Below are 13,762 nucleotides of genomic sequence, written 5' to 3'. Positions count from 1 at the left end.
TTTTTGTGGAATCAGGAGTAGGTCTAACACGGTAGAAGAAATAAGTATAAGATATCAAGCAATACAGAAATGACATACCTCTGGCGGGTATCTATTGAGATGTGGATCACTATACGACGTCCTCAATCCTTCCCTTCTTGACGGGTAATAATCATAATCATCATCATGTCGTCTATACCTCGATTCCTCTTGCCTCTTCCGTCGTAACAAATCATCATAATCTACAGGCTGTGGTGTACCCCACCCTTTACGAGGACCAGCTGGAGGGTAATCATCATGGTTTGTGGGAGGGGCTGGTGTCTGGGTGGCAAATTCCCTGCGATTGGTTGGACTGCGTGCACCATTGCGGGCAGGTGCTGCAGGGTTATTGCTGATGACAGGATTGGTGGAAGCCTTTGTAATCTGTAGAACAGTATGTTTTGATCACATTCAAATATCAGAATGAATGTATCTATATGCAATAAATTGTACCGTATTTCCTCGAATAAACGCCCCTGGGGCAGGCTTCCCGTTAGTGTGCGTCATTGCGTCCAGACGCGTATTTTACAAATTTGGACGCAAATTCACATGGCTAATCAAGTATTTTGCGTCCATGTCACATGCATTTGGACGCAGACAAAACTTCAAATTTTATCATTAATTGATGATAAAAATAAGAAATTTGTATTCTTTTATATTTTTAAGATAATAAAAGCCCCAAAATTTTGACCCACCTGCTGAGAATTGAAGTAAATTCTGCAATATTTGTAAATGCAACGTCAGGAAATCGTGCACTTTTTGCATGCTTTCCGAACGATCGCTGTACAGCTGTTTGATCACATCACATGGCCTGGGGAAGTCCCGATTGATTTGTTTACAAGCACGTGCCGCTAACGTGCGGTGTTTATTTAATTATTTATCACAACCTGACAATATTCAATTTTAATATTTTAAGTTTATTTTCTCATAAATAATCTAGGTTTCCTTTATTAGTATTATTGTTACGATGAATAAAAGCAATTTTAAAGACAAAATCCAAATGATAACCCTTTTTCATTATTATTTGTGGCAGCGCGTGTTTTAGTTTTTGTAGCATCAACAGCACGTTAATTTAAAAATAGAAACGCGAAGTGAAAGTACTGAACGAAAATTGCTCAAGATTGACAGACTTTGCTCATGTTTTGCACCTGTTTTTGACCACGTTTGGACCAAAACTGACACAGAAATGAGAAAAAATTATCATAGCGAATGGAGATGGAATATCACGGCTGAAAATGCACTTTTATTTTTTTTTAACAATCAACATTTGATGAGGTGTAGACCGGAATGCGTGTGTATCGTCATAATCGTGAATTTCAGATGGACGCTTTACAAAATCTGTCTGGACGCAAGTTTTTGCAACCTCGTCAGCAAACTTGCGTCATTACGGACGCACATTTTTAAAACCTTAACGGGAACCCTGCCCTGGGGCGTTGCATTGAAATGAGGGGGGCTTATTAAAGGTCATTTTTCGCACGACAATTCCCGTTAAAATCATTAGGTCAGCTTAAAAGTCACGCTAAAATGACTAACTATGAACTAGAAACACTGACTTTTGGTTCACTTCCGGTTTCGATGCAGATTTTAAGCCAATTATTGCTGCTATTATCGACCATGTGAACAACTTGGTAAGCTTACTAGACAAAAAAGCATGAAAATATCAGCATTTTTAAACATCTTGGTTGAAAAAAAAAGTGGTAGGGCGTTTATTTGAGGGGGCTTACTATTCAAGGAAATACGGTATATCAAATGCTTTAGCCTACACAACATACATATATGTATCTTAGTAACATAAAAGTTGAACAATAATTGACTTAAATACTATCATCTTTAAAACAGTATCAACAAGAGCAAAATAAAAATGTCAGCTGTTTAAGCACCCCTTTGATCGGCACACCAATATGAACTTTGGTACAAAATCACGCTAATACCCAAAACTATGAAAAAGTATCTAGCTAGATTTCCACAACATGTACTAATAATAAGCATCTGCTTGAAATGACTAAGCTACACAAACAGGATGCTATATAACTACAGTATCTAAACCAGGGGTTCTCAACTGAGAGCCAGATACACTATGTTTTGCTATGCTTAATTACTATTCAGAGCTGTTCTAGGGCCAACCATAATGTGCTATTCCATTTAAAATCCACACTACCCTTGTGGAAGATTTAGCTAAAGACTTCTACAGAGGGAGTATGGTTTATGAATACAAGAGACAATTTGGTAACTTCTATTTGAAATACTCACTCCAGTTGTGAATGATATAGATAAAGCTATAATACAGGTGGAGTTTGGGTTTCAAAATGATTAACCCTGACCCCTCTGTGGATTTCAACTGGAATAGCCCAATTGGTCTGCGGGCCGGATCTGGCCCACAAACCCCAGATCTAAAGCATTTATACTACTAATGTCTGTCTCACGATGTCAGAGTGAAAGAAACATAAGACATTTTTAAAATCAAATCAGTTGTTTTAAATACAATAGTCTCTTTATCAAACCAGCTTCTATAACTGGAAAGAAAAAGAGCATGGTACACCAACTTGACATGGGGAAACAAGTAAAATACAGACTAGACAGTATGCAGAGTGGACAAAAAATAACAAATGTAGGCATAGAAGTAGGTAAAATTCGAAAGCCAAAATTTGCCAATTCTAAGGCCCACAGAAGTGTTAAACCTGCAAAAACAACAGGGATCACTAGAACAAGTGATGAAAATCACTGTGCGCATAAGCAGACACAATGAATCAAACAACCAATGTAGGCACAAAACAGGCAAAGTTCGATGGCCAAAAATTGCAAATACCGAAGCCCACAGAAGTGTCAGGAAAACAGTCCTAAAGTACACTGGAAGTGATGAAAATCTCTGTGCACATAAGCAGACAAACAAAACCAGCTTCTATACTCACATTCTGCTTATTCACCTTCAGTGTCACTGTATTGTCACTAACAAAAACAAACCATTTGACTTACTTTATTATCAGGAATATCACCCTCTAATTTACCAGTTGCTCTCCTCCCTTTGCCGTGAGCTTGCTGCTTAAGAAATTCATTGTACTCCTTATTCCGCTCTAATCTGGCTCGATTCTGCAAAAGAAAGTAAATTAAACCGTCATGTCATGACAAACAAGCTGAAATTAAGCATCTTGATTAAGGGAAAAAGGTTTATCTCTCAAACTCAGTTTTGCCGGGTTGCTCCAGCCCATTTTGGGATTTTTTTAATCGGAAAAAATTAACAAATAAAAGCAAAATTGCTGCAAAGTGGAAAAAAGGTGGGCCAAATACACAATAAAAAAGAAATCCTGTGTTTCTTGTAGCCTTTTTTTTTACTTAAAAAAACATAGGACATAGTTTGTTTTGCCAAATGTTTGACAGAAAACCCTTGGTTTTGACTGAAAAAATAGCATTTGAAGCAAATTTTTAAAAGAGTCCAGTATCAGTCCCCATACTGCTAAAATTAACATATAAAACAGCAATGTTATAGAATATAGGGAATTGATCAAATTTCCTCAATCAATTTGGATAAAATATAAACAATTTTGTTGCTCATGGGTTATACCCAATAAAGAAATTCAAAATACACTATAACTAGTAAAATTCAATGAAATATTAAAACTTGGGTACTGAACTGAAGGCCTATAGATAATAACAGCACTGCTCTTCTCCATCTGACTCATTAGCTCAGTTAGTAGTGCATCAGTCCGATGATCGGAAGGTCCCAGGTTCAAATCCTGGATGGTCAGTGATTTTTTTCATTGGCTGTCATTTATATGGAGACTTTTGTGTTAAAATATATTTTAATTCATATCCTTATGTATTACATAAGACATTTTATCTTAATATTCTAGTTATGGGTGAACAGTATAATAACATTGTTACTAGATATATTATTTGCCTACCTGTGCTGATGCTCTGTCAGGTATGAGTAACGTGGCCCCATCACCGTCTGAAGGCTTAGTACGCTCACCAGATCGCTGATTTTTCTGTACAAATCACACACAAATTGTATAAAATTAATCAATTGCCCAGAATTCAAACTTAATTTCATACATAAATGTAGGCCCAAACTCACAACTCTGATCACTATTTTCTCGATTGGTCTGGTCAGTTGCATTCATACATGACATTATTGCTGTATTTCATGCCCAACAGTTTGATGACTTCAGTGATGATTGATCATTATTTGTTGCCCTGACTTTACCATGTTTACATTGAGTGAATATCGTTATCGATTCAACATTGTTTTTAGAATTACATAGAGGATTAGCTATTAATATGTGTAGCAGGCTGTTAACATTGAATTTGAATCTGAATTTGTATTTACAAAAGTCAAATTTGAACAAATTTTTAATCTTTCCCCAGAGCAGCCAGCGCATATAATCGTTGAAAAAAACAAACAAACAAAAACAGTGTATCTGGCCGGTTAAGTGCGCTGGATGCTCTTGGTAAAGATTAAAAATATGTTCATCCTATCAATCCAGAGTACTAAGTATTTATAACTTTCAAAAGTCAAATTTGTCTGCCTGCTGATTGCCAAAAGTGCAAAAGCCGTGGCTCAAACATGAATGCAACAACATATATGTTCATTTACATGAGCAAAAAGTTGTACTTAATGACAACTTATTCAAATTCACTTCATCGTTGGAATTACAACTTTTTGTATTCTGATTAATTACAACTATACCTGTTTACTTATTTATCAAATTAAAAGTCAATAGTGACTTCAGTTAAATCAATTTCGACTCCCCCCCCCCCTTGTAAACAGGGAATTGGTGTCTACTACAAGTATGGTATACCTCTGCTGAATAACTAGCCATGATTTTCTGTGTATCCAGGGTGACTCTGCAAGTTCATAAGCTCCCGTGGAGTTGTAGTATTACAAAGAATGCACATGATACGTCCAACCTACCATGAATGTGTTCTTTTTCCAAATAAGTAAATTCTAATGTCATCATTTCAAGCAATGCTGTTTCCACAGTATAATTCCTACCCTGCAAGTTCTGCAACACTTTGCCAAAATGATCTTACATACGTGTACGTACGATGTATATGGCAAGGTTTAACATTGAAGATTCTCTGTCTCTACTACTGATTTGTTTTTATCTGTGTTTAGGCCTTGACAGCATCATTCAAGAAGCAGGTGTTTTGTCTTCCTGTGCATAATATGTGTATCTATTGACAATCATCACAATGGGGCTATTCCAGTTGAAATCCATATACCCCCATAATGGATTATATGACCTTAATCTTTCACACAAGGAGTGTAACGTTAAATGGTGTTACCTGAATTGGTAACTCCATTTGAAACCAAATATCATCATATCTGCCATAAGGGGTGTATGGATTTCAATTGGAAGAGCCCACTCTGCCTTCCCAAGTAAAACACGGTATCTGCTATTATATCATAACATATCTACTGCATATTTACTTGTGAGACAGGTGTTTTGCATTGGTCTGTCTGCTCCAAAACTCAACATGCAGCATCAACTGAACTACATAAAGTTGTTTTCTTTAAACTTCCGTGGTCGTGCCTGTGCGTATCGAGTACACGAGCGTAAACACAAAAGCAATAAACAATCACGCTGATTGGCTGATCAATACACTTGACAACAAGCCGGCTGACCCATTGGTCTTGGTAGCGGTGCGTAGTAAGCGACCTTGTCACTTCTACGCGATCGCAATTCACCAGCGCGTACCCGGACCACAGAAGTTTAAAGAAAACAACTTTACATGTATTCAACCTTTGCACAGATCTGCCATCTTGCTACAAAAATAATAAATAAACACAGATGTGCCAGAACGGGAGATTTATTTCGTAATTAAATACTCATGATTGTGTATTGAAAATCACTGTTGTGTACAGTTCTCGGGTACAATTCTGTATAGCACACAATAAATAATGGATGGAACCTCAACCTCGGGACACCGCAGTTTTACATCGGGGACACAGCAGTAATGGTGAAGTCGGATCAGTATATATCTCAAAATGAATATTCCTGACATCCGATTCATTTTATTTGAACATATCACATATGCGTAAATAATTAACAAAGCACATACTGTGTTTTACTTCATAGGGAGGGAGGGAAGAATTGTAATTTATAAACCTAGCAATTGGCTGTTCCATTTGAAATCAACATCCCCATGTAGAAATGGACAATTTGAACTAAAGTTGAAGTATCTGCAATTGAGCTAAAGGTGGAGAAGTGATTATTTTACAACATGGTATGGCATAAATTTGAACTGCTGTTCCTGCATCAGTACATGTATGTAATTCTCCTACAGCTGTAATTATGCCAAGGCTAAGCATACTTCACAGATGCTCCAAACCTTAGTGACCTTCTGCTTAGTAACAACATTGCATAATGTGACTTTTGCCATGTTTAGCATACAACTAGCAAGCTGTCCGTACATACGCTTGTGGTATGTACTTTTGCTTTCAAATGTACAAGTCATGTCTGAGATATAGGATCAGCAGCCACATATCTTTGACAATTTTTATGGAGGATTCATCCTTTGAACAAACAATTGACTTACCTCTTGCATAAACTGTTTATATTCTTCTTGTCTTTGTCTATTTAGATTTCCCCTTAAGTTTTCATAGCTGCCTGAGGGAAGGGCTTTAGCACCTGTACCATGACCTACAAAATATTAACAAAGAAAGGTCAAGAAAATTGATGATTTATTTACACCTTAATGTAAAAAAGCTGCGCACTTCAGCAAGTCCAATGGAGCATTTTTGTTTGAAAAGGTTTGAACTTGACACAGGTGCACACAACACATACACCACTTTACACTAATTGTAAGGATTGGGCTTTTTTCCATCAAGAAAGCACCTTGGTTGTTCCCTTCCGAGGCTCCACTTGATATCCTCGCCATACATCGTAAGTGATTGATGATAACTCCTACAGTAAATCACCAACACCAATTACATTATGAGTTACCACCAAATATGGCCAATCTAATTCTGACCTCAGCATTGTATCTGATCATTTGAGTGATGACCTAAAAACATGCCCCTATTTTGTAACTTGCTTTACAAATTTTTTATGAATATTTGATTAATTTAATTTATTATTTGCTGATGAATATACTGATTTTCTACAGCTTCAAGAAATTGGGAAAATTTCTACATTCCAATTAAAATCAAATAAATTGCAAAATTGGGCCATTTCAACAGCATTGTTGTAGAGCTCTACCAATTTAAATTAAAGCACAACAATACCAGCCATCATTTTAAATTCTTGAAGCTCAGCAGAAAAAATGTCCTGAATATCAAGATTATCATTATGGTAAAAAACAATTTATGATTTGACCTCCATCACTTTTGTCTCTGTACACCCTTACATGTAAATATATGTCTGTATGTTTGTCTCTCCTAACACATCCATTCCAATGGTACAAAAATGTAACAAAATATTTGAAAATGAATTTGTTACTGAAACAAGATTAAATCTTCAGTTCATGTATGCATTTTTTACAAGAGGTCAGTTTTGTGTTCTTGGCCATCTAGATGTCCCCTTTCAATGCACCTGTATATATTCAGTCAAATGTCTAAATAAAAACCATGAAAACCTTCTGGCTTCATTAGGATTATGATTATTTTGACTTAGTGTATTTTAATGTCTGCTGTGTAAATACCCCCCCCCCCCCAAATGACCAACTGAAGCACCCATAGTGCTAATTAGGTTGAATACATGCCTACCATAATTACGAGTTCAATAATTGAATGGTAACATCAGCATGCTTTACACTCTTCTGCCACTGAAGCCCATTATCACAGCCAGCAATTACATGTTTAAATGGGAGTGTCACCATGGCAACCACTAATACACAAATGCAGCTGTGGTAACATTGACACAATATAACTAATGCATGGCTGCTGACAAATTTTGATTTCATAGGATATATTGATTTTGAGATAAGTTGCAAATTAATGTATAATAAGATAATTCTGATTGGCATGACAGGTCTTAATAATTGACTTGTATAAAGATATGATGAAAATCATACTAAATTCACCTTCCTCGACCATTTTGTTCCCAGTACCTTTTTTTTTAAAGCAAATAAGTTTGCTTTGGTTTCACACATTTATAATGTAATTTCAATTTCATAGTGGAACTTTTTATACTCATTTTGGATGGTATTGTTTAAAATTCTCTTGTCTTCTTTGTTTATAATACAAATCCTTCCATGTATTACAAAATATCCCAAGAAGCAACATATAGACTGCCTCCTGGCCCACCGATAATAGAGTTTACATAGGAAGGTGGAATTTGGGCTGAGTAATCAGCAGAGATGTAACAGAAGTGTTGAAAAATATCCTGAAAATTAATTGATCTGGCTCGACAGCTGATTGTTGCACGCAGCATCAAACATTATGGGACCTTTATTTTGTAAATTAAGTCTAAATTTGTAACTCACTTTGCTATGTTGCGTCCGAAAACATCGGATTTCATCAGGCATCTGATTGATGATGTTGTGACATCAGATGTTGTTACGTCAGATGGCGAGGAATGTCTCATAATGCCTGGTCCCATGCGTGTGAAAACTGGAATTGGAGTCCCAATTTCTTGTTAATGGCGGGCTTCTCCACTCTCTCCCATATAGATTCTCTAACTCCTCTTTCAAACCACCTCTCCTCTTTATCAAGGATATCTGCTTCTTCAGGATCGAAGAAGTGTTGAGTGTTCTTATTACAGTGGCTTTACACAGCAGAGTTTTGAGCTTCGTTGGAACGACAACTGACATCACAACATCATCAATCAGATGCCTGATGAAGTCTGATGTTTTCGGATGCAACATAGCAAAGTAAGTTGCAAATTTTTAGATTTAATTTATAATACATCTGACAAATTTCCTGACCAAAAATTGTAGTAGAAAAAATTGAAAATGTAAAAAGGGGCAAAAAGAGTGTGTTTTTTTACCGGTAATTTACCATTTTAATTTACTGATAAATAAACAACACTGCTATTACATATGTGGTAATAATGGTATTACATATGTGGTAATGATTGTTGATGATGATGGTGATGATGAAAACACAATGCAATAACCAAGACAGTGATGATGATGATGATGACGCTAATTTAATGATAATGTTGAACCACAGATTCTCAACACTGTGTTGAGGATCTGTGTTTGGACGGGTATTTATATGGTGTTCCCTTCATCAGCACCTTTCTTGCATTTAGCCCAACATATATCCAACTCATTTTGACTCACAAAATCGTCAAAAATTGTCATTCTTATTATCTTCATCATCATCATCTTCTTCACCATTATCATTGTTGTCACTGTCACCATGGTTGTCATCTTCATCATCTACTTACCTGCATGGTCTGCATTGTGTGCTGGTGGTATGTTCTCTTACTTACCTGCATGGTCTGCATTGTGTGCTGGTGGTATGTTCTCATCCTCATCTACTTACCTGCATGGTCTGCATTAATGTGCTGGTGGTATGTTCTCTTACTTACCTGCATGGTCTGCATTGTGTGCTGGTGGTATGTTCTCTTTGTGGTAGCCATTTGCAGTCTCATTGCTAACATCCTGTTATCAAATAGATCACACGAAGGACATTTCAGCTATCACATCAGATCAATTACGCACTAATCAACATATTCTAGGTCACACAGGTTTCCCAATGATTACAATTTTGTCACAATCATATTATGGCATGAGTTGGGGACATGAATGTTTACCTATTACAGATCTTAAACTGCAATTTTATGAAGTAAATCACATGATCAAATTACCCGAGTTAAATTTGTGTTCAATTCAAGCCATTTCTTTGCATTTGAGTTAAATCATTCTGAGAAGCTGCTTAACAGGCAAACACCGAGGGAATGAATCTTTCAAAGGCTTCACAGCAACAGTTCAACTCACAAATAAGGTATATGAATCAATTTGATGATAATGCAATAAGATGTGTGTACAATGAACACTTGCAACAAATTATTGCACAAGTTAAATTCCTAAGCTCAACCACTCAACCATATAATACCATGATTTTCATGTAAATTAAAATAAAAGCCTGACAACCCTGATGAATCATTTAAAACATATTATGTTGTGAACATTTATTTAATACTACCTAGTGGCAAAATATTTTTTTTTTAAATCTGTTCACAAGCCCGGCTACTGACTTCATTTGTACAAATGAGTGGCTTACCCGGTACTGTAAAAGTGAAAATTTTGCAGCACATTTATTTCCGCGCTTTTCACATGCATCACAGCTACCGCAAAAATTAAAATACACGAATATGTTCTTTTAATGTATAGATCAAAATCGCGAAATTAAAAACAAGTAATGTGGTTCAGAATCAGCAAAGCGCAAAAAATTACACAAGCGAAAATTACCACTTTTAAAGTATCGTACTCAGGAATTCCTTGCCTTTACTTTGTATTGGGGAAACATGAACATACCTGGTCATTACTTGGATGTTGCAACTGTTGCCTCTCTCGAGCTAGCTTACTCTTCTGTTCAGCAATAAACCTGTCAATCTCTTCTGCCATACTTTATGAATGCACACAGGTGTGTTATCCTCAAATGAGTCTTATAAGACTACGGATTATGTTGCAAAACATACATTGTTAGTATGAGGTTAAAGCTTAACAGGTACAATGTCTCCTTCATTACGTTGCATTCTGGAAAGAAAAGTAAGAAGTTCAAACTTTTTTCAAAGTTATGTGCATTTACCAGTGCTAAAGTTTTAAAAGGCAGCTGTGCACTCTCAGACATGCTGGTAAACTCAACCCATAAAGTATCGAAACGATTATAGATGGTCAGATATATCGGGAACTGAAATATATGGCAAAAACTTATTTAATGTATATAAAGCGCAGCTTTCTCCTGCGCATTTTGATACCTCTTTTGTTGCTCTACGATATCATTTGGTCGAGTTACGGGCGCTTGAGTGGCTTCAAGTCGGATTTTGAAAGTTGCACTTAGCTCCTATTCAAGCCAAATGCGTTTGTCGTGTACACACACGAAACCAGGCAGTGATAGACAGTGATGGTGGGAGTATTGAGATGTCAGCAGAAAGAGTTCATGAGATAAGTCAGAGATAAGTAAAGGGTAGCAAGTATTGAAGTTGGAAGCCGAAGGAGTAAAATAAATATAAAGTAAAGTTCATGGTTAAGTAAACAGAGCACATCGGTGTCCTTTGTCTTGATTGTGTGTGTGTGGGTGTAAGCGACAAAACGCATTTGGCTTGAATAGGAGCTACATGTAAGTGCAACTTTCAAAATCCGACTTGAAGCCACTCAAGTGCCCATAACTCGACCAAATGATATCGTAGAGCAACAAAAGAGGTATCAAAATGTGCAGGAGAAAGATGCGCTTTATTAACATTAAATAAGTTTTTCTATATATTTCAGTCCCCGATATATCTGACCATCTATAATCGTTTCGATACTTTCTGGGTTGAGTTTAGTTAAAGTGCTATACATTTTTATAAAAGCACATGACATCAGGAAAGACATCAAGGAATCTTGATGCGTCTGATACCTAGTGATGTGGTCGACATGCCTTATGTCGACATAATGTCGGCGTAAACGTCGTGTATGCCGACATGTCAACATCAAAAAATCATGTCGACAAAAATTTTTTTTTTTTTTTTTTTTTTTTTTAGTTTTCAAAAAATATTTTTGGCCACAAAAGCAACTTATAGGCCCAAACTGACTTGTTATTCAAGATTGGAAACAAGAGAAATACTGCTACTAAAAAAAAAAAAAAATGCCAATTTTTTTTTACAAAGTTGGATGAACTTGTACATTTTGATTACCTTTGCTTCTATTGAACAGTCAGGGACACATTGAATTAGTAAGCATTGCTAGCTGTTCAATAGAAACAAAAGTAATTCAAATGTACAACTTTTTTCAACTTTGAAAAAAAAAAATTGGCATTTTTTTTTTTTTTTGAGTAGCAGTATTTCTCTGGTTTCAACCTTGAATAACAAGTCAGTTTGGGCCTATAACTTGATTTTCTGGCCAAATATATTTTTGAAAATTAAAAATTTTTTTTTTTTTTTTTTTATATAGAATTTTTTTATGTCGACACACTGTCGACGTCGTTATACGAATTATATCGACATGTCGACAAAAAAAAACGGTGCCGACCACATCACTACTGATACCCCCTTCACCATTACAGTGCCCCGGGCAGTTGATAAAAAGATTATAAAACTCTATGCCTAGTACCGTACAACAAGTCATACCTAGAATATTTGAATTTGATCCTTTCTTTCCTTAACATACAAAATAGGGCTAAACAACTCAGGTTGAACCATGTTTTTGATATTTTAATGAAGTTGGCCCAGACTATCTTAGTTCAAATTTTACCAGAGTTTCAAACGTGCACCAATACAGTACTAGAAACAGTGCTCAAAATTTTCGTGTTCCAAAATCCACTACCATCACTTCTGGCTCTTTTTTATTATAATGCCATTCAGGATTGGGCCAGCTTACCAAGTGCAATCAAATCAATTTCTAATAAACCAAGTTTCAAAAGTCTGTAAAACTCATCTTTTTAACCAAATTTAGTTTCTATTGATTTTAATCATGTTTAAAGATTTTATTTTACTTTTATATTCACTTGTATATATATATATTTCTTTGTATGTTTTATGCCTTTTGCCCTTCTATGTATAAGGACCCCTTCTGAAATAAGCCTTTGGGCTTAAAGGGCTATCCTGTGATACATGTATCTCCTTGCCTTGTTTTTTGTGTATTATATGTTATTTATCTTAATGCATTTTATATCTATTTACCTTGTATTGTTGTATGTGCAATATGGAGATACCGAATAAAATAAAATCAAATCAAATCAAATCAAATGACTGATTGTACCATAACATTTGCGTCAATTCCCGATGTCATGATATATGCGCCACGTTTTGTAGGCTCCGATTGCAGATGACATAGACAAGTATAACTGGTAACCAGTCAAAGCCGGTAATGTGCAGTGCCTGTGTGCTATTCAATTGCGTGGTGCATTGGGTGACATGTATTTTCTATGTCATTTGCCTATATACGATGATCCACCCAAAAATACAAATCATCGGAGCGATTGCCAAATAGGGTGCAACTCTACTAGTCTTATTACAAGACTGCCCTACCCCAACCCTAAGCCCTAAACCTAAACTCCGTAAACGAGGACTGGACTCAAGTCTAGCAAGTTGCACCCTATTCGGTAATTGTACCAAATCATCGTATATATCCCTGTTTAGACTAAGGCATGCCACTACTAACTATAGAAAAATTATTTAATTTGTGCACATCGTGGAACATTTCAACTACACTTGTTACTCCACGACTAATCATGCTAGTACCGTAACCACCCGGGTATAAGCCCACCTTCAGATATAAGCCCACCCCCTATTTTTCAAAACATTCTGGGAACAAGGGTGCACTCGGCTATAAGCCCAGTGCTAAATTTTGGCCAAGTTCTTAAATCAAATCAATGCTTTTCTTTCACAAAGAACAAATATTAAATAAATATCAGTTGATAATTAATGTTCCACACTTAGAATTTTACGAAATTGACATAGATGATAGAAATTACTGGTACATTGGACATACATATGTATACAAATGGGGATGATTTTTCTTATCTAAATTCAAGTACTAGCCCCTCCCTGGTTATAAGCCCACTCCCATTTTTGAAGTGAAATCTGCCCTCTAGGGAGGTGGGCTTATACCCGAGTGGTTACGGTAATACACAAGCACAATGACTCTACGCTGC

General features: G+C 36.1%; 1 protein-coding gene across 1 annotated transcript in view; it reads right to left on the bottom strand.

Moving 5' to 3' along the window:
• Positions 1-13,762, bottom strand: part of LOC140138156 (uncharacterized) — a 113,700-nt gene that overhangs the window by 94,266 nt on the left and 5,672 nt on the right. The window contains exons 2-7 of the mRNA XM_072160089.1: positions 10,444-10,665; positions 9,495-9,567; positions 6,556-6,659; positions 3,918-4,001; positions 2,992-3,105; positions 79-402 (exon numbers count right to left, since the gene is read on the bottom strand). Coding sequence (XP_072016190.1) covers positions 79-402; positions 2,992-3,105; positions 3,918-4,001; positions 6,556-6,659; positions 9,495-9,567; positions 10,444-10,533 — 789 coding nt within the window. The 5' untranslated portion in view covers positions 10,534-10,665. The remainder of the gene's footprint in view (positions 1-78; positions 403-2,991; positions 3,106-3,917; positions 4,002-6,555; positions 6,660-9,494; positions 9,568-10,443; positions 10,666-13,762) is intronic.

This window comes from Amphiura filiformis, chromosome 17 (genome assembly GCF_039555335.1).
Source record: "Amphiura filiformis chromosome 17, Afil_fr2py, whole genome shotgun sequence".
NCBI lineage: Eukaryota > Metazoa > Echinodermata > Ophiuroidea > Amphilepidida > Amphiuridae > Amphiura > Amphiura filiformis.
This window is presented reverse-complemented; position numbering and strand designations above follow the sequence as displayed.